The 26,759-nt window shown below is 41.7% G+C and overlaps 2 protein-coding genes across 6 annotated transcripts in view; one reads left to right on the forward strand and one right to left on the reverse strand.

The window, feature by feature from the left end:
* The window catches only part of TUB (tubby bipartite transcription factor), a 112,087-nt gene extending 110,615 nt beyond the window's left edge, over positions 1-1,472 (forward strand). For all 3 annotated transcript variants that reach the window (XM_026034694.1, XM_026034693.1, XM_026034695.1), the window contains one exon: positions 432-1,472. In XM_026034694.1, the coding sequence (XP_025890479.1) occupies positions 432-565 (134 nt within the window). In that variant the 3' untranslated portion in view covers positions 566-1,472. The remainder of the gene's footprint in view (positions 1-431) is intronic.
* Positions 1,473-11,761: 10,289 nt separating this feature from the next.
* Positions 11,762-25,904, reverse strand: RIC3 (RIC3 acetylcholine receptor chaperone). 3 transcript variants are annotated; one of them, XR_003248604.1, is made up of 8 exons: positions 25,717-25,904; positions 22,529-22,746; positions 21,075-21,153; positions 19,990-20,083; positions 15,738-15,886; positions 14,160-14,712; positions 12,578-12,901; positions 11,762-11,937 (listed from the first exon to the last, which is right to left on the reverse strand). XR_003248604.1 is itself a non-coding variant. In XM_026034687.1 (6 exons), exons 1-6 carry the CDS (start codon positions 25,862-25,864, stop codon positions 14,219-14,221), a joined length of 1,179 nt encoding a protein of 392 aa, XP_025890472.1. In that variant the 5' UTR covers positions 25,865-25,904; the 3' UTR covers positions 12,854-14,218. The 3 variants fall into 3 exon arrangements, 2 of the variants coding, with proteins under 2 accessions (XP_025890472.1, XP_025890471.1); XM_026034687.1 differs by lacking the exon at positions 11,762-11,937 and having other exon boundaries at positions 12,854-14,712; positions 15,738-15,883; XM_026034686.1 differs by lacking the exon at positions 11,762-11,937 and having other exon boundaries at positions 12,854-14,712.
* Positions 25,905-26,759: the final 855 nt, after the last annotated feature.

The raw sequence follows: 26,759 nt of genomic DNA on the forward strand, positions 1-26,759 counted from the left end.
AGGCTAAAATTTTCCCTTACAAAAAAAAGTACAAAAAAAAAAGGCTGAGGAAAAACTGCTGTATTTCATATAATTGAGAGACGTGCTCAGCACTAGATTGCAATCATATGTCTTCTCCTTCCCCCTTACTTATCCACTTGCCTAAAGAAAGAATTGAATTAGGTGGTAGTTCATATATGTGAAATTCAGCACTTGATCTCTATAACGAGCTTGCCCATTTCACGCAGAAGCATTTATCTCTGTGTCTGTGAAATTTCATGCCATATAAAAGCAAAGCGCATCTTGCCATCGGTGTAGTTCATTGAAAGTCAGTGCCAGTTTGCACCGCTCAGCGAGCGCAGCGCCAGAGCGGCCGGAGCGCTGGGCGCTCGCCTGTGCGGTGCCACCTGGCACCCCCAGTAACGCCGCGTGCTTTGTGACCTCTCTTGCAGCCGACTACATCGTGATGCAGTTTGGCCGCGTGGCCGAGGACGTGTTCACCATGGACTACAACTACCCCATGTGCGCGCTACAGGCCTTCGCTATCGCCCTTTCCAGTTTCGACAGCAAGCTGGCTTGTGAGTAAGGGGCTGCGGGAGAGCCTCCTCTCGGAGAAGGCCTCGTGCCCTGAGATTCCCAATTCCTGCTGGGGTCACTGACGGTCCGTACTGAACAGGTCAGGGAAAATGCAGTTCTGGAGGACTACTGTGTTGCTGGGGAGAAAATAAAAAGAATCTTTTTAAAAATTCAGGACATTCAGGAAATAATGTTTTCCTTTTTTCTGTCATATTTTTCTGAAAGTGGCATCAAATTTGTGTAAATAGAAGTCCTATCCTGTGTTCTTGGTTATGCTATGGAGATGTGCCATGATGTACTGTAGCGTGGCTCTAGTAGCACCCTTATAACGGGGTGTCTTTTCTAAACCCAGAGGGCGTGCTTTCAAAACATTTCTTTTTACATTTAAGAATTATTCCAAGGCTGCAGTCATACCTCAAGGTTGCATTCCTGCATTGGATAATAAGAGCTTCACATCATCCAACGTAAAAGAAAGATCACAACAAAGATGCACTTTTTTTTGAATTTGCAAGGATCTGGTGTAGCATAAACCAAGCCTGAGGGTTGGAAACCTGAACTGGACTGAACTTGATGCGTTGCCGTTGTATCTGTAGAAGGGCGTGGTGAGTTTTAATTGCAGTAGGAGGAACTGGAGAAGTAGAAAGCACAAAATAACGTTGCACAAGTCACTTGAATTCTGAGTTGTCATTATGTTTTAACATCTACATGTTTTTAATTTGTTTAAAATGAAAATGTGTAGGGAGTACAGCAAAGGAAAACTCTGTAGATGCCAAGAAAGCCTAACTTCTGTTGAATTTGGCATGTTGCTTGTTGGGAATTTATATCCTTGTATTGCTGTGGCAATTGAAATGCCTATTTTGTATGATACGAAGTGATATGAAAAGTTAGATAAAGGCTGTCTGCACAGAACCTTATTTTAAGCAGGCTGTGTAAACTTGAGCAGGGTAAATGGAAATATTTTATTAAATTTGTCTGGCCTTTTGCAATTTTAAAATTTGTTGATTGCATTTTTTCTTGAACTTTCAGCAACAACCACTTTTCATATTTGTTTGAGATTATAAGAATGTTTGAAATCAATTGAAACTGTGTATGTCATTCTGCAGCTGTAGTGCCAGCTCCTGAGCTAGATCCTCTAGGCAGATCTAGTGCTTGTTGCAGATGAGATATTGGCAGGACACTGAATGGTTTGAAATGGCGTTTTCTTTTGTTTCTTTCTTTCTTTTTTCTCTTTTTTTTTTTTCTAGTCTGGAATATGTCGACAAATACTTCCAAACATAAGCAAAGAGCAAGCTATTCTTGTTCCAAATATCCCAAAAGCCGAGAGCTGCAACTGCAAGCACAGCTTAAAACCTTTACAAATAATGAGTCTGCCTATATTGTTCTATACAGGGTTAGTCCACGTGGCACACAAAGTAATAGAATTTATATGTAGTTCGCCAGAAGGCTATTGAGATGTGAGTGGAATGGAAAAGAAATTGTGTTTTATACTGTGTATTCTGACCCCCTTTTTAGCCTCCTGTGTTGCCCAACCAAAGATTATATAATAAGAGAAGGAAATCAAATCTGCATGTCTCAGCTCTCAGTCCCTTTTGACTGTAGGGGACAGGCCATAAGGACAGGTTGTGCCACTTGGATTGTGTAATTTCAACTAATAAAAGAAATAATGCTGTTTTCTCTCGATTGCCTTCAGGTCTCCTTCCAGGTACGCAGGCAGGGAAGGTTCAAGGCACTAACATGCTTGCATTACATTATTATTGCTCACTTTTATTGACAGCTTTATTGGAAAGCCCTTTTTTTTTTTTTTTCCCCCAGATGGCGGTGATAAATAATTGGCAACTTCCTTTTCTAATAATCTTTTTATAATCTAATAATCTTCTAATAATCTGTAGGAGAAAATCCTGCTAGCTTTGAACTGTTTGCTTGGTGGACTCAGCCTGTCAAACGTCATCTTTAAATAACTAGAGACTCTGTTTTGTTTGTTTGTTTCGTTGGTTGGTTGGTTTGGTTTGGTTGGGTTTTGCAAGAAGCATTTCCATGTTCCTGTGTAACCTGGCAAGTCCCCTCTGTGTGAGGTAAATGAGCAGTCGGCTCCCTCAGCGAACGATCAGAATGAGGAGTCAGGAGCTGCAGTCTGTTCCGCTGCACTCCGTATGTTATATGGACCATCACTAACCCCGCTGTCGGTGATGTTTTGCACTACTTCCCATCATGTCTACTGGTGCCAGTGGTAATTGGGTGTTTTGCTTAGCTCTTGCAAAAGGAGGGCTTGGCACTGCGAGCATGCAGGCGTGATTTGGATTCCAGGCACAATGCAGCGTGGCATCGGCTGATCCCTTGTGCCTTTAGTTCTGAGGATCCCCAGCAGCGTGTTTCCCCTTGAACCCAAACAAGTCGGCCCCAAAATAACTTTCTGCCTCTCTCCATGCACACAACCATGTCAAAGGCTCTAAGTACAAGTCGTGTGCTGCAGATAGGCACATGTTGGCTTTAGCAGTGAAAATAATGGCTTAGGAAAATGTATTTTTAACCTGCCTCATAGCAATGGTCTGACTTGTGTCTTGGCCCCACAGGGACCTGGCGCGAACTGGAAGTTAATGCACGATGAACTTGTGCCCAGGAGGAGCTGGGAAGAGAGCTCCGCTTCCCGGGCACTCCTGCTGCCCACACCCTGCCAAGTGTCAGGGTAGGGCGCTGTGTTCTTCTGGTTGACCTGTCCTCATCTGCTCCGAAAAGCAGCTGCTTTCAATTTAGCCGGGCACTTGTGTAAGGTGAGAGGGATCCTGTCTGGTGAAGGGCAGCGCTGCGGTGTACGGGGGTTATTACTTGAGGAGTCTTCCAGGAGCTCTGCACATTTTGTTTTCTGAGCTGCCTGATGAGTTTGCAGGTTCTGTCCGACACTTGCAGGGTGTCTCTGACCATAACTGAGATAACCCAGGCCTCGTGAAATTAGATTTTCCTGCCCAGTTCCACTATTTGAAATACGGTGGATTTAATATAATTTAAAATCTCAGTATTGATGGGCTTTTCTTTTCCATCTGCTGTTGATTTTGGCAGTGTTGTAAACAAATTCCCTGCCCAAATTGCTTATAGGCAAATACTGCATGCTTTAATGAGAGTTCTTAATCTAACTTGTCACTCTGTGTACTTCAAACAGTTTCTTCCTAGCCCTTTATCTAATTTTCTTCATCTCTCATGTGCGGTTTCTCTTCATTCTCTTCACAATCCCTTTATCTTTTCTTCAAGGAAGTGCAACTCAAAAGTGTTTATTTTGACAATATTGCTCAGTGATTTCTCTGCAAATGAACGATGCCTACAGTGCACATCCAGTGATGCTCCTACAATAGAAGCCTTATCAAAGGGCTGAATTTGGCCCTTTGGCTTTTCTGTTGAGCAAATTAACACATTAAAAGGTAGCAGATAAAAAAGCTTGGCTAAATGTAATCAGAATTTCTTTCAGTAAACATTCAGTAACTAGTTTCCAAGCCGTTGGTTGCAATCAGTGAGCAGGACTGGAAGCAAACTACTACACAGATTCTCTTTGTAGTCTTGCCTTCTTTTGCCTTTTTCAAGGTGTTAGAAGTGATTCTGTGAAGAGAAATGTGCTGGTGCCCTCCAACAGATTGTTTTCTAGCAGAGATGATCACTGTGCTCCTGTGGGAGGATGTGTGCGGCACACAAGGGTGCGCTCAGCCCGTAAGGCAGTCACGTCGCAGGCCGCTGCTGGGAACTGGGGTGCTGAGGAGTCTCTGCAGGCGCCTTCTCAGTCGCTGCTGGGGGTGAAGCTCCCGCTACCGAAGCTGCCGCACAGCCGCGCTGCCGCTGGCCCTGCTTGGGCGGCGCCGGCGCAGACCGCTGGGGAGAAGGGCTCTATGGCAGCACCTCGTGGCCCTGACGGCGACCAGAGGGCACCACGGGGTTCTGTTGTGGTGAGCCAGTGCCCTCAGTTCTGTCTTCCTGGCTTTTTGCTCCCTTTTGATGAACAAAAGAATTAAGAGGAGCTTAAAGGGAGCATAGACATAATAGAAATTTCTCTGACAGCACTAAGCATTAGACCTATTTTTCTACCTATAAAAAGCTTGCCCTACATGAGTGCTACCCATTAAGAAAGAATGAGATCAGTCCTTCACTAAAGACATTCACTCCAGTTCTTGCATCTTGTTTTTTTATGATTTTATTATCATTTATTTTACATAGGGATACAGCAAGGCTGGATGCTACACAGTTGCACAGCAAAAGAATTCCTGCCCTGAAGAGATGAAGAATCCAAACTATGGTCAGAGTACTTGGTCTTTGGTTGTATTAGTAGTCTAGGTCAGTGGCTGTTAGGTGTTTTGTGCAGAAACAGCCTCTACTGCTGTTTAGCAGGTGTTAGAGGGAGGATTTTTGGTTTGATACTGGGGAATTCCAGGTAGCCCTCTATGAAGTTATTTTTCTGCTGTTTTTAGAGAAGCATGTGCTCACCACTGAGGTGTTTCTTCAGCACCGTTAGTGCTGTTTCAGCACTGCTGTTTCTTCAGCATGAAGACCCGTGCCAAAGCACTGTTAGAGCACGGGCCTGGGCATCAGGTCTGCTGGGCTTTCATCCCAGCGGTGCGACTCTGCGTGTCGTGTAGCCTCTTGGTGTCTCCGGGCCCCTGTGCTGAGCACGCGTGGCGAGTAGTGGAGGAGCCCCTTGGCTGAGAGGCCAGACGGGAGATTGGAGGCGCTGGCCACAGGCTGAGTATTGTCTCTAGTGCTTACTTGGGAAGCGCAGTAAAACACAAGCAGTTAACTGCTGCAGAAACCAAATAGCTAGCCCCTTCCTTAGGATAAACTCGTGGCTCTGTTGAATTTGATGGAAGTCTTGCCAGTGCATTTAGCGAGCTTGTACTTTTGTCTTGTGTGTCATCCTGGTCACAAAACGCAGGGCAAAGCGGCAGGACGCGCCATCTGATAGAGCGCTCCTCCCCACCGTGCCGTACGGTGCAGTGCCGCAGGCACTGTCCTGAACACGCTGCTGTGCTCCAGGTAACCCAGCTGCCTGTTGATGCCTTCATGTACAAACTGTGCTGCAAGTTGCCTTTTGTACTTGGCCAGTTTTTTTCCCGTTTGGATGTGACTCATCTGTTCCGAACTGATGTTACTGCAGACTGTGACTCTGTCACATACATCTGATTTAAAAACATTGAGTCTTACGATTTATTACAGCCTTTACATATTCACATGGGCTACTTACAGTGCAAGCTGCTTCTCATATTTGATACTGTTTGAAATTATCCTGGTTGGCACAATGCCCTAATTAGGGCATCAGAAGTGTTGGTAAATTATGAAACAAATGTTCTCAAAGTAAAAGCATGCAAGCTTCAAGCTCTGCTTATAGGTTTTTAGTGTTAAGATCCAGCTGCTTTTAATGCTTACAGATAAGATGAAATTACAAGGAAATTATTCACTCAGTTTTATTTCTTAAGCTCACATTAAGGCTGGAGAAGTCACGTTAGGAAGCTTGAGACCGTGCAGATTCCTCTGTGGAAAGGGAAACACCTTGGCTTACAGATCCCAGCCTTTGGCTCCAGGAATCTTTCAGAGTCCTCACAACCCCAGTAAGTGATGGGATTTCCAAAGTTCTCTCAGGACTTTTTCACAGGTAGTTTTGAAATCCCAGCAGGAATCGTTTCATTTCCCACCACCGTTTTTTTTTTTTTTAGGCTATGCTCGGCTTAGTGTTCAAGCAGGTATTAGGAGATGTGCAAGCTTGAGGTCTGGGCAAATTATCTGCTGAGGTCAGTGACCTTGCCAATGCAGAAGATGTCTCAAGTATATGAGACAAGGTGTGCTTGTATGAGTGGGCAGCCTTTGGGCATCACCTATGCTATATAAGTTATATGAGTTGCTATATAAATGTACGTTTTAATAGATTTTCATTTCAGACAGGGTATGTTAGAAGATAACACAAATTTTATCATCATACTTTCTTCCTTAGGGAGAATAGCCTTTACTGGCTGGGAAAAGAACTATATTGATCTCTATGTGTCTTAAAACACTGGTGGTTTTAAATTATTTTTAAATATTTTCAAAGATGTGGTTTGGGCTCAAAGCAAAGAGACTTTGAAGTATTGCAGGCAGACTAAACTTCATGCTGTTGAGGGGAATGCCTAGAAGATCACATGCTACTTTTACAGAGTTGCCACTATGATAGTTATTTTTTAATGAACATACAGTCTGTCCCAACTACCATGTTACACTTGTTTTCAACCCCACTGCTCTTTCTGTCTTTTGGAGTGTGTCGACCAGTGCATAAGGATGAATTCCTGTTTGCTTCAAATCCTTCCTTACAGTTGGGAGATGCTATTCACCTTCTTAGGAATCTATGTCAGCTTCCACTTCGTTTTATTCTTCTGTAACTTTCTCCTCTCAAACTTACATGAGTTTTTCCATGTGGGGACACACAAGAGAGTTAAGCCAATGAAAGCTATAATGGTAACATGCCAACTGCAGTGTGTTAGATCCCTGTGTATGGGCTCCTGTTTGGAGGCAGCGTGGCCTGCATTTGCGGCTGCACAATCCTCAGTGGACTGGGACTGCACAGGTCACGGTGCAGGCCGAGGGGAACGGTGCAGCCTGGAGCAGGGCCCTGACCAGGATGCGGGTGTGCAGCGTGGAAGGGATTCGCACGGCCATTGGCAGCGCTTAGGCCTGCGGAGCAGCGTCCGGCGGCTGCTTCCTGCAGTTGCCTGCTCAGAGCCCACGCGCCAGGCGCCTCCTTGCTCTTCTCAGCCCTGCTGTGGACACCCGGAAATGTAGAATGCAGTTAAGCTTCCTGACAACAGCCCAAGCTCCTTTGTGGAGTTCGATGGATGACAAGGATGCATGGACTGTAGGTTAAAAGCATCTGCTTTATTAGTATAGCTTTGACTCATGCTAGGAGCGTGGTGTAAAGAATACCAACAAAACCAGCTTCATTTTTAGAGCCCTGCACAGATTTGCTTAGTGAGGAATGTGATTTTCCTTTCCTTTTTCCTAAATGCGGAGGACAGTGATAGCTGGTTTTAACATTCATGCAAGCAGCCATCACACAAGCTTACCTACTGCAGAGGAGTGTTCATTGCTAAGCCAAGCTTAGTACTCACTAGAATGTCGTCGTGCTGGGTAACGGGGCCTGCCTTTCCAAAGCCTTGTGGTGTTTGCTACCCTGCATGCGCTTGTCTGTAGTGTGAGGACACTGCTGCAAAGATGTGCAGGGACCCTTAAAGAAAAAAATATACAGCAATAAATAAATAAATAAATAAGAACTGAAGCCTCTGAAATTCAGCTCTCCTAACATTGAAGAAATGGCTCCTCCTGAGGGCAGAAACTGGGATCTGTGGCTCTTGTAAGTCAGCTGAAATTTTCCGGTGTTTATATTGTGTGTCAAGGTAACTTTTATTACTATTATTGTTATATTTGCACTAGATTCAGCCCTGTGCCCAGAAGGGCTCAGCAGGGGATGTTACATAAAACCAACACGTGCACATGGTAAGGACCTGCAATGTGAAGGCAAGAAGGGGTTACAGCAGGGAGACTTCTTGCCAGAGACTTTGCATCCTTTGGCACAAGTAATGGAACTGACGATTGGTTTCTGGTTTATGGTGTGTTGATAAAAACTCTTCAATGCACTCCTTGCTTCTCTTCTAGAAACAGCTGTGTGTGTCAATGTCTTCATGGGGCCCTTTTCACACATTTGGTTCCCTTTAGTACCTCATGCAAATCCCACTGATATAACTGAAACTGCCTCCCCCCCAACCCTCTGTTGTGTCCCCATAAGGCTGTAGTTGCATGTCATCCTAATGAGTTTTCCTCTGTTTCTTAAAGGGGATTTGGAAGGGAGGTCAAATTTTGCTCTTAAGCACAGCCTATGAAGCATCCTTCAGATCAAAAGGGGTTATACAAATCTGTCAGCAAAGAACATGACATTCTTTTATAAAATGTGCCTTAAAATTCTAGGGTGTTATTTGCAACCTGACATTTAGAAAGAGAAAACACTGTTAACAGTTGTCTGTCATTTAAGGACTCATACTGAATAACTGTCCCACATAATAATCGCCAAGTAACATTAAAAAAAAAACAAATTGCTGGTTCCACTAAATTATAAAGAAAAGGTGACTATTTGACCTTTGTTACTTTCATAACTGTTTTAAGAGTGCAAAAAATATTTTCCTATGATTGAAAAATTTTAAATAATAAATCTTGTATTTGCTGACATGAAACAAAGATCATGTGGGGGTCATATAAAGGGGCACACACATATACAGTATGGTAAGCATCCTCAATATTAGGAATAGGTTTAATTTATGGCTTTGGAAATATTTCCAACATTGTGTGCAAATGTATGTGCAGAGTACACAAATATATGTACACATGTGTATATATAGTCTTAAAAAAAATCCATTGCTGTTATCTAGGGATTAATCAGGCTTTGTTTCCACTGTTCACACTGACACTATAAATAATTATAGTACTTTGGCTTGAAGCTAGCTATTGCAGAGTCTCAAAAGAGACTCTGTCTCTTGAAACCCTTTTTAAAATAGCTTTTGAAGAGGTGAAATCTTCCTGTGGAGAAGTTTCTTTAAAAAAATAAACCCTTACATGTGCTCTGCAAAAGTGTCTGTATTTAATATAGACAATCATCTGTTTCTCCTTTGAGTTGACTTGTGGGTTGAGCCATGCGATGAGCCCATCTGTATGCATGTTATTCTAAAACTGAGATTTTTTACTATTGCTATTTGAATAGTTTCTCGTCACAAACATAAGGGAACAGCAGGAAAGAAAAAAGTCTGTGGAGTATGTTTTATAGTTGGTTGGCCCCTTGGGGCTACCTCAGAAAATAACACTTCTGCGGTAGTTAAGTTTCGAAAATTCCCCGTATATCCCCAGGGAATTACCTTGCCTGGTTCCCACCCAATTTTCATCCAACTAATGACAGCTTGAAAGATCCATTTTTGGGGGAGCAGCTGCATTTTAGAATTTGTTGGGATGGTACAAGCCTATTGAGAAGAACTCTGCTTTGTTTCTTCTGTAGTTCAATTTCTAGAAATAGAAAATGCAGGTCCATGTAGATGTTTCTGTCCCAATAAAATGAAAATGTAAAATTTAAAAATTCTTCTCCCACAATGAACACTTTCTAATCCCTCACTTTTTTTTAAATAAATCATATATGATATACAGTAGAATGTTACCAGATAAGAGTGCATTTAAACTACATGGGGATTTAAAAGAAGAAAATAACAAAACTGAGAAAAAAATGTCGTGTCCTGTTCTGATACATCTCCTTTTTTTTCAGAATTATATGGAATTTTTAGATAAACCTGCAAGAATGTCCTTTTATGTTTTTTTAAGAAATTCTTTAAAATTCTGGAGGAAATGCATTTACCAGCACATGCAAGCATTAATTTTGTATTTTCACAAAATGTGCACTGTGCATGACGTAGAGGTTCCAGTGTTTGTCAGAGAATATCTGTGCAGACACATTAAACAATCTGTTTGAAACTAGTATGTCTTTCCCCACAGCAGGTTTGAAATACCTTAATAAATTACCCCTATGGAATGGGAGGGTTGTTATCCTAAGGCATTTCCACTACTGCTCAACAGTTTTTCTAAGGTTTAATGCTACCAGGAATTCCAAAATTAAAACATATCGGTAAAAAAAGCTAGTATCAGTCCAGTACTAAGTGCCCTGACTTCACCAGATCTCTAAACATTTTCATTTTTCTTGAGTTCAAGTACTTGACATTAACGCACAGTGTAGAAATCCTGCCCTTGCTCATTTTTACGAAGCGGCCCCTGAGATTCCTAATGAACACAGGGCAAGTAACTGCCCGGCTTATTTGCTGTCTTAGTTCTCTACTGCTGCAGTACCTGCTACCTCAGTGCTGTTTTCTGAAAGCTCTAACTGAACTCCTTCCAATCCGACCTGTTGTTAAGGACTGAATTTTTGGCCTACTTGCTTAGCAAAACAAGACTGCAAAATGGTCTTGAGAAAAACCTATGAGGATAAGTCAGTAGGATAAGAACCAAGAATATATTTAGGCAGGAATAATCAACTGCACAAATACAAGAAAAAAAAAATCCACCCTTCAACTATGTATTTTGCTCCCGGAAAGCAAAAATAAGTCATCTGTTCCCCAATAATTCAAAGTGCAGCAAAGAGGAGCCAGGCCCTTTTCCAGCCGCCAGGCGGGTGAAGCCTGGCACGGGCCCCCTTACCTCAGCCGCTTGGGGGACAGGAGGCGCTGCGCTTCCCCGGGGGAGCCGCTGCCGGGACAGCGCAGCACCGGGGAGCGGCTCCCGCGCCGTGCCAGGCGCTGCGCACATCGGGCCCGGCACCTGAGGGATGCACGAGACGTCTGGACGGCGCGAGAAAACAAGCGCGCTGCCACGTGCCTACGCGGGCTCCCCAGGAGCCTGGGCCTCCCCTAACGCCAGGGAAGGTCACAAGGTAAGAAAAAGAGGTCTCTAGACCAGCCTCTCCTGCTGTATTTGTACAAGGAATATGAGATCTCATGTTGCATTTGTATCCTCTGAAATATGTATTTGCTAAAAGAACACGGAGCAATGGACAACTTTCTAACCCTTACCTGGGCTGTCTTGTCTGGTGCTGGCACTGGGCTTTTGTGGTAAATGAAGACAGAAACAGCGTTTTGATAATGGTGCGCGAGTGGAAAAAAAGTCCCCTAAATGCAAAATTTTATATATAAAGTTTATAAACATAAAATTATTTTAAAAATATATAAGACTGCAAGTATTTATATTAAACTATTTAATTTATACAACATGCACTATTTATTTTAGCTGTAACAAAAATGTATAATTAAATGTGTAGCTATTTAGTTTGCTAGCTTGGAAATAATATAAGGAGCATGCACTTTTATTAAGCATGACTGAATTTACTGGAAGTCCACTTGAGCTACTGAAGTTTTTTTGTGGGGTCCTGGCTTGCAGATGTTCTGTTCTGATCTTGATTTACCCAGACTAGGAGCTGGTAAGTTCTTTGTGGACTGCTGATTTGATCCAAATAAGCTGTTCTTCAAATACTGTCTCCTATTCTAAGAATAAGTGATTAATCATTAAGAATGCTCGCACACCTGTGAGAGAAGGTATAAAATAAGCATTTTAAAATGCTTGTGTAGTATGTGTTTCTGTTTGAGAAAGGGAAAGAATGAAGCAAACAAAAGAAGAGTGCCAGGAAAAAGCAGGAAGAGGACTGGTCGGTTTGAAGGCTGCTGGTAAAGTGCAGTGTGAGGTATCTGAGGCGTAAATGCCTCAGTTCAAACAGCACTTACTGGTACCGTGGATGGAGATGGGAGAGTGACTGAGCTGTTTAGATTGGCACCAATCAACCTGCGTTAGCATCACTTTTTTTTCTTCCTGCTGCAGTAAAGGAAAAAGAAAAAAGCCTTTAGTTGTACTGCAAGTATTGAAAGAGTTGCTAATGACTAATTCTGCTAATGACTAAAACTAATTCTAATGTTTTAGTATGGGCTCACTGGCTTTTTTATTGATTGTGATGGGAATATTTCTGTTGTTTTACTCCAGTGCTCAGTGTCTCTGGTGTGCCCGGTAGCCTGTCAAACTGATTCTCAGGTGAGCGCTGAATTCTGTATTTAGCTTTGCTAAGGTCCTTGGAAGTCCAGACTTCCAAGTCCAGTGTAGCCACTGGAAATGGCAACATACACATTGCCTTGTACCCCACATTTGTGCAGAAAGTGTAGCACAATCCCTGCAAACAGTGGTTTGCTGAGCATCACACTAAGTTACACAGTCCTTACCAGCATGAAAACTTGGATGCATGCTGCAGTACTTCCATGGTTAATGCACTTTGGACTATGAGCTTTGTTACTCAAAACAATTTATTATATTTTAACTTATTAATATATTGAAATATCCATTTGAATATGCTATCTTACCTTTACATTCTATGTTTACCATATTTTTTATGTGTTTTAAAATATACTGCAATCCTGGAGCACAAATTCAAATAACAACAGTGAACTTCTTTAATTTCACATACCTTTATAAGCAGCAGGAATCTGAAGTACATAACCACATAGCTGCAGATAATGACAAATTCTGTAATTAAGTCCTTTTGTCTGTGAGCTGCTGGAGAAATGAGATGGCCTCCGTGTTTCTCATGGCAGGGGGGCTGGGCTGCTGCTGCTGCATGCGCAGAAGCCTTGTCGTGTGTTTATCACATAGTACCTGGCAATATGCTTGGCAAGTCATGCACCAGTGTCACTTTTCCTACTGCAGAAGGACCAGGAATGCTGTCATCCCACCGGTCTCCTCACTCAGTCTCTCCTCACATATAGCTTTTAGGAGTATTTAACCAGTGAGCCTGTTTTCAGAGGGGAAGAGAACATGGTTATTTATTTGCAGCAGAGTAAAGGCAGGCCTTCAACAGCTCTCTTCTGGTAGCAAGGTAGCAATATGTCATTTTCCAATGAGGACAATGTCTGCCTGAGCAGGGATGTCGATAGAGAAGCTTGTGATGAAAGTCTTCATTTGCGGGGATATGACAGTATTAGCAGGCAAAGTAGTATGAAACAAACAGCTTTCATTCCAGTGACTTGTGTCAGTTAAAAGCTGGTTTATCAAATGATTTAAAAATAAATATGTTCCTATAGAACAGGCTAAATATTCAGTACACTTTCTCTGTTATTTTCCCTATTCCTTTAGTGGGGCCTGGTTTTTATAGTAGGATTCTCTATAGACACCGCAAAGGCAGCAGGCATTGATCTCAGCCTGTGAGTTCGTAAGCCAAGACACTGTCCTTCCAAACACACCCAGGCTGTGGTGGAGTGACCCTAAGAATAAAGCTGCTACCCTGTGGCTACATGTAATTTGTTAAACAGGCCATATGACCTGCATTCAAATAGGCTGTTCAATACACTGCTGGCGCTCTCCAAGTCCCAGGGGTGTTTTCAGTAGCCTTCCATAACACAGATCACAGTCTGATCCTGCACTCATCTTGACATCTTGCCAGGCAGTCTAAAGGCCGCAGCAGAGACAATGCACAACTCCTAACACTTCATGCTCTCTCATTTGTAGGATACAAAGTCAATTAAATTAAACTTCAGCTCCTGTAGCACGTAGCTATGTTGGGAAGCTCTGGTAGTATGTGGATTGCAGTGACAACCATTTCTGGTTTACAGAAGCAGTAACAACTGAGTAGCACTCCTGTGACCATGGTCCATTCTGTCGGCTCATCATTTAACATCCAAGTAATGGAAAGCAAGCGTATTTCCTCCTAAAAACCTCCTAAATATATAGTGATACATTTTCATAAGGGAACACACAGACAGTTATCAGAAAAGAGATTCAGTTAGCTCTTGGATGACAACAGCAAATGAAATAAGTGATTGTTCAGGAACGACAAAGGAATCAGCAGCTAGCTGAAGAGCATAACCCACTCCCCCACACCAGCCTCTGAAAAGCAAGGCCAAGCGCTCCTGGCAAGGCAGCATGAACCACGAAAAGACTGCATCATGGAGGGCACCGGCTTCTCCTTCAGGAAGCAGATGATATGATCACCACTGTCGGAATGGAATTAGTACAAGATGAAAGTAAACAGGAACTTCTGAACAAAAACCTACATGAAAGACAGCTTAGGACCTCTACAGTCACCATTGAGGAGCAGGTCCACACATCTCTGTTACTCAAGTGCTTTTGTGTTGCGCTTCCTCAGGGTGCCTGTTTCATCTGAATCACTGACTTTTTGCTCCCTCGGTGCCATGTTTTCATCATCAGACTCCCCGGACAGGTCCTCCCTGGCTGGCTCTTCTGCTTCACTGCAGCTCTCCGAGAGGAACCCGGCATTCTCTGCCAAGACAGCAGGATCGCTGTCCTCCTCGCAGTGGTAACAGCTCTCCTCAAAGTCCAGGCTGCCACAAAGGTCCCTGCCCTGGTCAGTGATGCTGGTTACCTCATTCATCTTCTGCCCTACATTGCGGCCGCTGCTCCCCACAGCGAGATTCGAGAGCAGGCTCTCCTTGCACAGGTAAGCCTCAGCGTCAAAGGCCTCCATTCTTTCTGCCAGCTCCTCTGCAGAGGGCTCGTTTGGGTCAGGATAATCTACAAGGATCGTGTCCCGTTTGCGCTTGAGGCAATCAGAATTATCATAGACAGGATAGGTCTCTTCTGGATAACCTTAAGAATAAAGCGACAGGCAGCTTGAAACATGAACAAAATTTAAAAGCAGTAGTAACTTAAGTGACAAGTGCACAAGTTTAGTAAAAACTTTTTTTTCATATTGACCGTATAACTAATTTAATGCTGTGCCAAGAATATACAAAACGTTGGAAGATGACTGCAAAATTCCACTCACTTTAAAAGAACGAACCCAGACTTTTAGGAGTTAATGCCTGAGCTTTATGGAAAGCTGGAGGAGCTAACTGGTGAAACTGGTGTGAAAAGCAACGCTTAGGTTTGAAAAAGATGCATTTTTGTTCCTGTCTACAGAATGACTGATTAAAATTGGAAGATTTTACCTATAAACAGCATCATTTATATATAAAGTTGGAAAAACAGATCCAAACAATCTAAAACTTCATTTTAGAGAACACATCATGAAGAAATCAAGGCCAGGGGGAATGTTTATGCTTTATGTTTTGAAACATATTTGAAAGCTGTAACAAGAAATTCACATCTGCAAAGATGCCTTTAAAATTGTAAAGGCTACAGTTGAATTGTGATGTCTTTAAAATGGTTATATAACAAGGAAACAAGGAGAAATAGATTTTGAGTGACTTCCTAGAGTTTGCTTTTGCATTATTGAAGCAAAGAACCATAAATTAAAAAAAAAAAAACACTGTAAGCTGCAAAAGACATTGATTCTCATTTCCCAAGTTTTATGGCTTTATATGAAATCTGACCCAGCAAGGCAATGGAAAGACATAACCCTACAACAACCAAGGCTTAGCAGCAGGTAGAGCATACGTACTATTACTGGCAGCAGGCAGTGTGGTATTTACACAGTACAAAATGGTAGATGTCTCTGGTACTTTGCCCTTTCTTTTAAAAAGGGACTGTTAAAACTTTGCAAGAGCAGCATTGTTTTCACAGCCATAAAAGCAAATGGATTTTGAGACAATGGATTCTGACAGGGTGCAGGTGCTAAAGTAGTCCTGAGCCAACTTTTTCTTCAGGATAACAGCAAGAAAGGTCTTCCTTACCTTCCCAGTCCTCCATGTAGGGAGCTTCTTCAGCTTCCTTCTCAGGAGAGATGCCATCTATGAATTTTCCCTCTTTCATAACCCTGGTAATTTCTCGGAGTTGCTGAAGCAACCTTTTCTCTTGGTCTGTTGTTACATTTTGAGTTCTGCTAGAAAATACTACACATCAGAATGCAGCACACTCCTACCAAAAGCCAGTAAGTGATAAGTCGGAGTTGGAGCTCACTCTCACTAGCACATTTTGAAGAAACCCTGGATGCAGTATGATTGCTACTCAGCATTTTCATAGGCTCTTATCTAGTCCCAAATCCTTATGGAGATTGCCATGGGAATCATTGTTACTGTAGTAGTTCGTTGTACAGAACAACTGACAGTTTTCACATAGAACTGCCAAACTACTCCTTTTAGAAACAAAAATGTATGTAATTTGATTATATATCACCTACATAATGACAGACAGGCACTGAAGTCCTGTCTGTTTAGCAAAGCATGGAGATGCTAGTTCTGCTAATGGAATCAATAATGCAAGCTGCCTAACTGACATTTCACAGAGGATAATTCCTAATTCACCACATGCTCTCACCAGAAAGCACCACTTTCCTATAGGAACACAAGGTTTCTGTATTTCAGAATCCTTTTCTGACCCCAGCTCTCTTTCTTCAAAAGGAAATTCCCAATCCAGAGAGAAAAATTGAAACCCACACCATTTTACTACTTCATTTAAGGCTTCTAGTAAGACATACTGGTCTGGTGACATTCAAGACCTGTCTGGTTGGCTTTGTATGGGTGATTTAGTGAGGATAATGCACTTACGAACACAGTAATGGGACAAGGGCTGCAAAAGGTTCATGATGTAAGAAAAGGTTAACATTTCTGCGGTGTGTTTCAGGTCCAAAAAGAACTATTACTTTTCATAGTGTTGATGATGCACACATTGCTTTTGTAGAGTCCCAAAGTACTCACTAATAGATACAGTATTTTTTTCTGATTCTTGCACTGAAATTCTAACACTTCCTAAAGGGCTATTATGATTGCAATGAAAATCTAGCATGATGACTTGACATGTCAACTGGCATTTTTTTGCTTCATGGTCTTAAAAAAATCACCACTAAAAAGCAGTATAGGCAAAACATTGCACCACAGAGTACTATATATCTATTGCTTGATAACTTCAATTTTACATTTGCTCAGTTTATGGTAAAAAAGCTAAGCTTTCTTTTCAAAATGTCAGCCTGCTAAGCAGGGCTTCGAAAACAGGCAATGGAGCTGCATTATTTTTAACCTTTTATATAATTCGTGGAAGTTTAGATTTTCTTTGCAAGAGAGTGTTTTCCAAGAGAAGCAGAGAAATAGCTGTAAACGCTCTTCAGTTTAAAGTGGTTTCAAAACAGATCAAACTTTAAGGTGAACGATGAAAATTATACGGGTGACATGGGTAGGGAAAGCTTTTACACTGGTTTTATCACTGCCTCAAGTCTTCTGCTAAAAGCCTGGAAAGCAATATGCTGCATGCTTTTAGTGCAGAGCACCCTGCACACCCATCAATCCAGTCTCTACTTCTGAATCATCAAAAATTCTAGCAAGGATTCTTATCTCTGCTGATAGGTCCTGCATGAGGAAGGTCTGTGTTCAGAAACTGGAGATAGTAAGGTCGCCATGCTGACAGGATGCAATGTTCATAATTTAAATTCATAATCTACTGAAAAAAGAAGTGGGAACGATACAAATTTTTCTCAAAGCTCTGAGTTGATGTGGTGTTCGGTTCTAAGTACTGTGTACTATCCACATAAGCATGCATGTTACAGAACAATTATCTTTGTCCTTCTCTTAGTTTAGGTATTGTTATGTTACTGAGTACCTACTGAAGGTTTCTTCCTTCTTAGCTCTGTCTGTACTCTGCTTCTAGTCCTTGCTAAAACTTGCTAGTCCTAAGTAAAAATCCTTGCATTTGTGCTCTTTGAAAGTTATCCATTTCTGCAAGGACTACTTCTGTATTTGGGGCTTTAGCAATTGCAACTGGTGTGTTGGTTTGAAAGGTCTTCAAGTCTGGTCCAAGCAGGCTTGGTCCAGCAGATCCCAGTTCCTGCCTGCCTCTCTCCTAGGTGATACTGTGCCCTCTGCCTAAATGGGTAATAGTACTGAGAGGCTTTGAACTAGCATCACTTCACTGAAATTACGATACCGAAACAGGACAAGCCACAGCAAGAAAACACTACAGACACAGCAGAGGAAAGCAGGGTAAAAAAATCCAGGCTAAAGCATAAGTAATTCCTTCAAAACAGATTTCTTACTATGGTACGACATTATCTGAGAATCAATGGTCATTCCAAACTCACCGGAACTCAACAGAAACTTTTTGTTGACAAAATATACAGAATTAAGAGTATCTTTGGATTCAAAGAATTCAACAGAAAGGGGAACCCAACCTAAACCCTGACCCCTTTCAGCTGAGAGAAGATATCCTACAGTATAACTAGGAGAGAAGCTCAGATCTCAGCACTACTACAAATGCTGTATGTTACAGTCATATGTCATTGTTTGTGACAACAAAAAAACACACTTCTGTTTCTGATACTTACCTGGCAGAAAGTCATTTTTGCCATATTTAGCATAATGGTCTGTGACTTCACTTCGGGCCTTTAGGAATTAAGGCAAAATTAATACCAGTTGTTTCTTTCTTTGAAATTTTCATTATAAAGATTTTTAACTGCACATTAATAAATGGAGCACAAGTAATTTTCATGCTCTTCTTCCATTTTAATTTAAATTTAGCACTGAATTTTGTGCTCTAATTATGCTTTTTAATTATATATATTATTTTAAGGCATTCATCGAGTACCACTGAACTTAATTACCTTCTGAGTTCAGACTCAAAGCTTCAAAGAGTGGTTGCATTTGGAAATCAGGTATTTGCTTCATCTTGAGGTTGGGATTTCCTCCCCTCCCCCCTTTTAAAAAGAACAACTGCATACAATATTTGGCATTAATTTCAGCACTTGGTTTCCCCCCAGCTCTCTAGTGCCACCTATGTGAATAGTTTGGTGGAACAAAGAAGTTCTACTAAATAAAAATTCTGAGCCATTTGCCCTGAATGAAGCAAATATTGGATCACACCTAAACCCATTTTCACAATAAAAAATAGCCTATTCTCACAGCAAACACTGTATCTGGGAAGCCCATTTCTGGCAGCCTACAGATAAACATATCACGTAGCACAGAAGTGCGAGCTCTCCAAATACAGGTAAATAAGGGCAGTCAAAGTAGCATCCTCGTTTCACTTGCAAAGGCAGGGTAGCCTTAGGGTTACATTCCTGCAGTTCAGACAGGTTGGCACCTCAGCTAATACAACCACAATAGTGACTACCAGTGCAGGGGAGCCAAAACTGCATATTCTAGGAGAGCAGCATTTAGAGCACAAATAAACATAGCATCCAAGTTTAGGCTTAGCACAGAGTTGTTCCCATAGAACAATTAAAACCAGGAATTGAGTGATCCAGAAAAACATAATATGCTTTGCAGTTTGCAGAGCTATCTTTGTCAAATTTCACCTTGATTTTTGTGGCGTTAACGTTTTGAAACACTGGAGTTATGAATTTTCCCATTGAGGTCTTGATACACTTATTAAAAATACAAAGTTACCAATGTTTACTTATAATGTAAAGTTCTCTATTTGAGATTTATAGCAAACATTAATAAAAAAATTTAGAATTCTGATTTTACCTCTCTCTTTTGTTTCCTATTTAGTAGAAAACACATGGATTTACTGGTTTCAAGGTTGGAATTAAGTTACAGAACCAGATTAACATGCAATAATATAACAGCTTTTTTATTTTAAAAAAATCTATGGCACTAGAAAATAAGAAGTGTTTCACTCAGGATTCATCCATAAAATTACTCTGACCACATAAGAAAGGCTGTTTTATACACTTCAAATACAGACGTTTTATTTTCAGTTTAGATATTCTTGACGTTATCTTCTAAATAACACAATACATAAAATAGGTGGCAGGGATAGCTGATCTTCTGCTTTAGGAAATGAAAATGTAAAGAATGTTTTATTTTGAACAGAAAAAAAATTCAAGTAAACCCAAGTTCCTACACTTTGAAGTAGAAATACAATTACTATCTGAGGGTGAGTATTTTTACTTTTTACTACTCTTGCACAAAGTACTTTCCTTTTTCCTGTAAAAAAAAAAAATCACTTCTATTCACATAAGAATCCTCCTTTAAAATGCTATGATTTGAAACATACCTGTCACAATTAGGTCCTACTCTGTTGATCAGTTTTTCCATAGCTTCTTCAGTCTCTCTCAGTTTTTCTTGGAGTTGGGCAAGCTCATAGTCAGCTGTAAAACAAACAAAATGCATCAACGGGAGCTTTGAAAATGTCTCCTGTTCTGTTGTCACAAGCAGCATATGCTACACTCTTCTTTCCAGGTACCCTAGGCAATGGGGCAAGGAAAGCATCACCCTTCAGTAGCTTTGGAGCTGCCACTTGAGATGCTCAGGACACTGCAGATACCCTCGAGGTTGAAGGTAAAATAAGGTAAAGGTGGAATAAATTACAACTAGCAATGTTCACAATTTTGATAAATTTGCCGGGCTCAATACAGTGTAAGGGCACTAAAAATACAATCTAGAACGCTGACTGCAGCAGCTACCACATATTCCAGTATAAGCATTCATGACAAGATCCTTACAGCTATGTTAACAGCATTACGTTACTGCTAGCACCTTCTATAAAGCCTATGTACTTTTATTTATTATTAGAATTTAGCCACTAAACACAACATATTTAAATACTGTTATGGTAACTACTCTACAATTTTTAAGAGTAAACTTATTAATTTCTGAAGCATTTCAGAATGCTGCCTCCTGTCTTTACGTTCTAGTCACGAAAACTTTGAACAACATAAAAAAAGGGGGAAAATAGGCAGTGAAAAGCTTAAGGATGACAATGAATTCTGAAATTCCAAAAATGAAACTAGCTTTTAATAACAATTCTATACATTATTATTAGAATATAAATTATAACATAATTATAGACTGACATCTTCCATTTTCAGTTACTACTTTAGCTTTTCAGCAAATCAGTGCAGGGTTCCAAGAGTGCTTCAAGGGCTGCTGTCACAGACTCTCATTAGCCAGGAGTGATGGGGTTTTAATGGTACAGAAATTCACTTTCACATGTGCTCACTCTAACACAGAAGTTTCTGGCTTTCTCTTTATTGGGATGAAATGCACTTTTATAGTGTGTCCAAAAGCTGAAAACACTGGCCAGACTGCAACTTTCCTGAGTAAACAGCTACATGGATGCAACTTAGCAATAATACTTACTGATTTTCCTCTTCATGTTTCCAGGTACAGCAGGAGGACATTTCCGCTCCCCAGCTGCAGTTTTTCCTTTGGAAGACAGCTAGTAAGTGGAAATGCATGTGAGTTAAAACAATAGCGGTGTATAAGCCACAAAGACAGCAAAACAAAGATCAAAAGCTAAAATTATGCTAGAAAATAACCCTAGAGCCCCAAGAAGTAAAAACATATGAAGGATGCATAGATGAAGTAGCAAAGACATGAAAGATGCCTAGAAAGTCTTGCTAACTGAAAAATTCCTAAAAGAAAGGTGGAATGAATGGTATTTTTGAACATAATGAAAGCATAACCCATTATATATAACACGATCATTTTAAATGCACATCTGTTGCACCAAAGGGTCCAATCTTGTAATTCTTAATAAAGGGACAATTGAGCAGTTATTCTGAAATGATGAGTTCTGAAGTAATATATATGACCCACCTGTCCCTCCTGCAATGTTTTCTGCCATTTATTCCTTACAGATTTCCTTACCCTTTTTGCATAAAAGCTAAACCTGCAGCAAAGATACTGGGTAGCTCTATACAGAAGCTGCAAGCTCTCTTATTTTTTTTTCCCCTCTGCTCTCCACAGGTGGAGAGTGTTTGATCAACTCTCTCCTTTCACTTCTTTATGACCTTGGGCTTCGTACTCACCAGAGCAGACTCAACTTTTCAGGCACTGGTCAGTCAGGATTCAAACCTTACTCAAAGAAAACAACCATTTCTCCAGGTTTAGTCCCCCTTCCTCCTGAACAACCCAGTTAGTTTGTGCAGCTGGGGAAGAACAACTGTAAAAAGACCCTTTTTCTCATCTCCAGGCTACAATTAACTACATAAAAGTCAGGTGTGTGTAACAAAGCTGTGTCAAGTTAAAAGCAAGTATGAAACGTTTGAGGAGGCATTTGGCATTTTAAACCAGCTTTTAGCCAGCTCCCCAGCTGGAGTAGTGGGTAACACAACCTCACAAACCTCCATTCTCCAAGACTGTGGTGCTTTTTGTTCTAAAAGCTTTTTAGTGGTTGTATTCACTCTATGCATAATACAGTATATAGCCTATACATCATACATAACATGCAATAATACCTACTAAAAAAGGCATGTGTTAGAAATCAATCTAACATAGAACATGCACACATTTAGCCATGTAGATGACCGTGACACACATTTTGCAAAGAAAAAAATATCCTAAAAAAAGGTAAAGAGTCAAAGGTAATACAGTTTATATTAACCTTTTGCTGTATTCTTAATTACAGTATGTGCAACAGCAAAAAACATATGGTGCACCAATTTTTCACTGACAGTCCCAATAATAGGTTTTTTTCTGGTTTTGTTTAAAACAGGGCTGGAATGAAACCAGATATAAAACTGTTACTAGCACAGAGGTTTGCGGGCTGCTCTAGTTGATATACCCGTCTTTTCAATTTATGTTGTTCTTACCTTAAATAAAATGTATAGGATATATAAGAAGATTCCAAATCCATAAATAGGGATAATCTGCCCCACAAGACCTCTCCCAGTTCCGCCACTGCTTCCTCCTCCACCTGCCTTGGCTTTGGCAACTGCTTCAGCAAGGTGGGACCTTGGAAAAGGAGAGGCAGCTCGGCTGTCGGGCGTCACTTGGTAATGCATCCTTGGTGGAAAGCGAGCAAGTTTCCCTGCAAAAAGCACATGGCAGTTAGATTTGCTCTGCTCCTGGCAGTGCCTTCTCTCTGCAGCCTCAGTATCGCGCAGGGGCGTGCAAACGCAAGCACTCCTGCCTAGCTCAAGGACCAATGCGCGACTGCAGTGTCAGCCCGCTGCACACTCACAGACTCTTGGTCAATGGTGTAAGAAATAGGTAGCATAGACTTGATTCCACTCAATATGTAATAAAAGAGACAAAAAAATGGTGGTATCTCGAATTATTTTCCCTTAAACACTGCTGCATAGAGCAACGTAAGGGAGCAGACCGCATACAGCCTCGGCCACACCAATTTCAGTATTTTGGGGAGAAAAATCTTCTTAATTTAAGAGGTACAGAGGTGGGGTTTTTTTTGGTTTTTTTTTTTTTTTTTTTTAAGTGAAGTGAACATAAGCAGATGCACAGATGCTAACAACAAAGGACCACAAAGGGCAAGAAATGCTGCTGTAAAGTATGGACTATTTTCTTCAGCTTAAAGGTACCAAGATCTCAACAAATCTACACTCATGCAATATTTTTCTTGATATCATTAATTCAGCTCTTTTTCTCCCCCCCATGAAATCCACTATATTACTTACTGCTCCATATACTTGATAACCTGTTTTTTTTATCTAGCTGCCAGCTTGGAGTAGCCCTCTACAGTTGTTTCCAGTGTAACATGGGAGCGCACTGATTTAATTAGTAAGTAGCACATTTTGGCAGAAGAAGGTGCTGGCCAAAGGCACCAGAGATGCATTCTGCCAGACGGGCCTGCATGAAGGAGGTCACCAATGCTGAGGTCAGTGCAGCCATCTGACTAGTGAACATGCTAGCTCCACCTACAGAACCCTACCTGTTCTTACCATCTTTTATCCCTAAGTAACAGTTTTTAATGATTTGTCAGTAACATTTCACATCAGCTTTTCAAACTAGCTACAAGCCAAGAGGAGCATGTTTTGCCTAATACCATCTCTTCGATGAATAGCTTTAAGACCAAAAAACAGAATTATGCCCCATCTAATACTTTTGCTAGTTATGAGACTGTAGGTTTCAGAATATATATGAAATCCTACTTAACAGCAGTATCACATTAGAATTACCGAGTTTTTCATCTTTTAGCAATATTAACACTCAACTGAATACAGCAAAGTTTAAAAGAATAAAATCTCTAAAGTCAATCAAATGATAAAGAACAAAATAACCAACCAGTTGGTAATAGTCAGATCACTACAAGTGCCTGTTTATTAATACCATGTATTCCATCTAATAAGAATATTTTAAGAAATGCTCCTGAGCTCAGCTTGGCAGTTGATAACAGTATTTAGACTTCCTTATTGCACACCAATACAGCAACTCTTAGTCTAGATAGTCTATCAAGGCTCTTTATCCCCTACTTAGCAGTGTATTTTCATAAAACATTTACTTTCTATCCCTCTGCCAACCCAGAAGAATTGGCCAAAGGGTTCTAAATTTGTATGTGGGAATATAGCAAGATCCATAGACTGTATGATTTAAAAAAAAAAAAAAAAAACCCCACCCTAGTGTTTAGACTACAAGGATATTCCTTCTATATTTTCCTGTGTAACCATTGTGCTTAGTATAACTGTTGGGAACAATCTACAAGGAGGAAATGTTTTTCTTGGCATGTAACCTAAATACTCTTCCTAGACCCTTCGCTACTGTGGAAAATCCAAATAATTTGTCCTTTTCATTACACTATAATTTCATATTCAGTTCATTGTGGAAGTCACAAGTTCATTTTTTTTGATCTGACTTATATTACATCCTAGTTTTAGATTTTTTTCTATGAGCAGGTTCTATGTTTCTATTTTAATTCTTTTTATTTTCCTGCCCCCAACTTTGTAACAGTGTAACATCAAGATGAACTCAGACAAATAATAGGCATTTATCCATTTCCTGTTCCAAAATTTACAGCATGGCTCTTTCTGTATTCCAAAAACTTGAAAAATACAACTTTAGAAACCTACTCAAAGAGGGTTAAAAGGACTGCTCATTTGAAATTCCTAACTTTAAACCACCACATCTGCTTTTAATGGACACACTCAATATCTTAAACATTTTAATTAGTCATTGCACCTGGCAGATAAAAGGGAAAAACACAAAGAAATACCCTAAACAGCAATTTTCAAGTAGGGACACCTGCATACAGGTGATGTATTGCACAAACTGTGCAAATGTTGGCCTAAAGAATTATCTCAATCATATATTTTTCTTGCAAAACTGATGCCACTTCTCACAAACATGAGCTGATTGCAAATCTATTGCCTTGGAGCTGAGAAGCTTTCGTAAAACTATCAGCTTAGCACTGATTTCCACAATGCATGGCATACATTTGATGGCTATACTAAAAATAGTCTAGAAAGTTGTCATTAGTACTTTTTTCTTTTTCAAAAAAATAGCTTTTTTAATCTTTTGGAAAATTCAAACACCTGTTCATAAAAGCCAACTAGAAATGTGGCACATTCACAGTCTTTTGTTGTTAGGATTTTTATCACAAATACATGAAACTATTATAGGTGAGAAAACCACCCTCTCTGTCTGGGAGATACTACCTTCCATAGCACTGTCTGGGTTTAATGTTTTCTCAAAAGAGACTTCTGAAAATCGCTTTGCTACAGGAAGTGCCATTCCCACGTTCGAAGCCCATGCTGAGAATAAGCACCCAATTCCAACGAATTGCAGTAACCTCCAAGCATCTCTTACTCAGAAGCATTTTGTCCCCAAGACTACTACTCACTCCGTTAACTTCAAGAACGTCACTACTACTTCAGCTCCCCGCCACCTGCCACTTCACGGCTGCACTGCTCAAAGCCGGTGCTTCCCTTTAGAGCGGCCGAGCCACGGCCCGGCTCAGCCTGCGGCCTGGGCTCGGTGCCTCGGGGGCCAGCCCCACACCGGGCCGGGGATGGCGGCGGGACCGAGCCGCCCCGGCGGCCTCTCTTACCGTCGGGCGGCGCGGGCGCGGCGGACGGCGCGGCGCCCGGCTCCGGCCTCCCGCCGCCCCGCGGCAGGAAGGCGCGCGGCAGCAGCAGGGAGACGCAGAGCACCAGGCACGACACGGCCGCCACCTTCCCGAAGGCCGAGTACGCCATGGCGGCCCCGAGCGCGCGACCGTTGGGCGACCGTTAGGCGGCCGTTGCTCCCCGCCCCCGCGCGGCGCGCTCTGAGCACGCGCGAGCATGCGCGTTGGCGCTGGCGGCGCTCGCGGTGCGGCCCGCGCCGTGGAGTCTTTGAGTCCTGCCCGCCGTAGCGAGGCTGTGCAGGGAATGGGGAATAAGCGCCTGAATCGCAAGGGGGCACGTGGCTTCGAGAGGCAGCTTGAACGTCTTCTAATAGATTTGTTCAGGTTGCCTCTGTGAGAAAATAAAAGAACAAAGGAGATGAGAGTGAAGAGGGGAGCTCCTTGTTTGTACTGGTTCATTCTCACACCCTCAAGCAGTAAACTGCCAGTCACGTCAAGTAAACTGCCAGTCACGTCAAGTTAAATTTTATGGCTTTGTATATTTATATTACACTCATTACTGCACTTGTACCAAGCTGTTTTCCCCAGGGCCGGGTTTAACTCTCTTTACTCAGAGCAGCTCTGCAGGCCGAGGCGGCGAGGCCAACAGTGTGGGCCCCAGCCGTGGAAGTGTCACCAGGCCGCTTCCTAACAACCACTCGCTCACAAAACACGCAGTGGTTCCCCGGTAGGGACCGGGCGCCAAGAAGGCAGCGTTGGTCTCGCCCTTGGGGCCATGGAGGGTGTTTGTGAGATGTTGCAGTTGACCAGTTGGCCAAACGTTGCGGCCTGAATTGATCTCAGGTGCCAGGAGAGAGAGCCTGAGCACCTTGTTAGTTTGTTTTTTCCTAGGGAAGGGTCTAATGCCAAATCCTAACATAGTGCCGGTAATCCCCAAATTTAGGATAGTACAAGGTACCAGATGGGATTGCTTATAAACAATAAGGAGCACACCCTGAAGGGCTTGGTTTAACCTCTGGTCCACG

This window comes from Nothoprocta perdicaria, unplaced genomic scaffold (assembly GCF_003342845.1).
Source record: "Nothoprocta perdicaria isolate Ctin4 unplaced genomic scaffold, notPer1 scaffold_15, whole genome shotgun sequence".
NCBI lineage: Eukaryota > Metazoa > Chordata > Aves > Tinamiformes > Tinamidae > Nothoprocta > Nothoprocta perdicaria.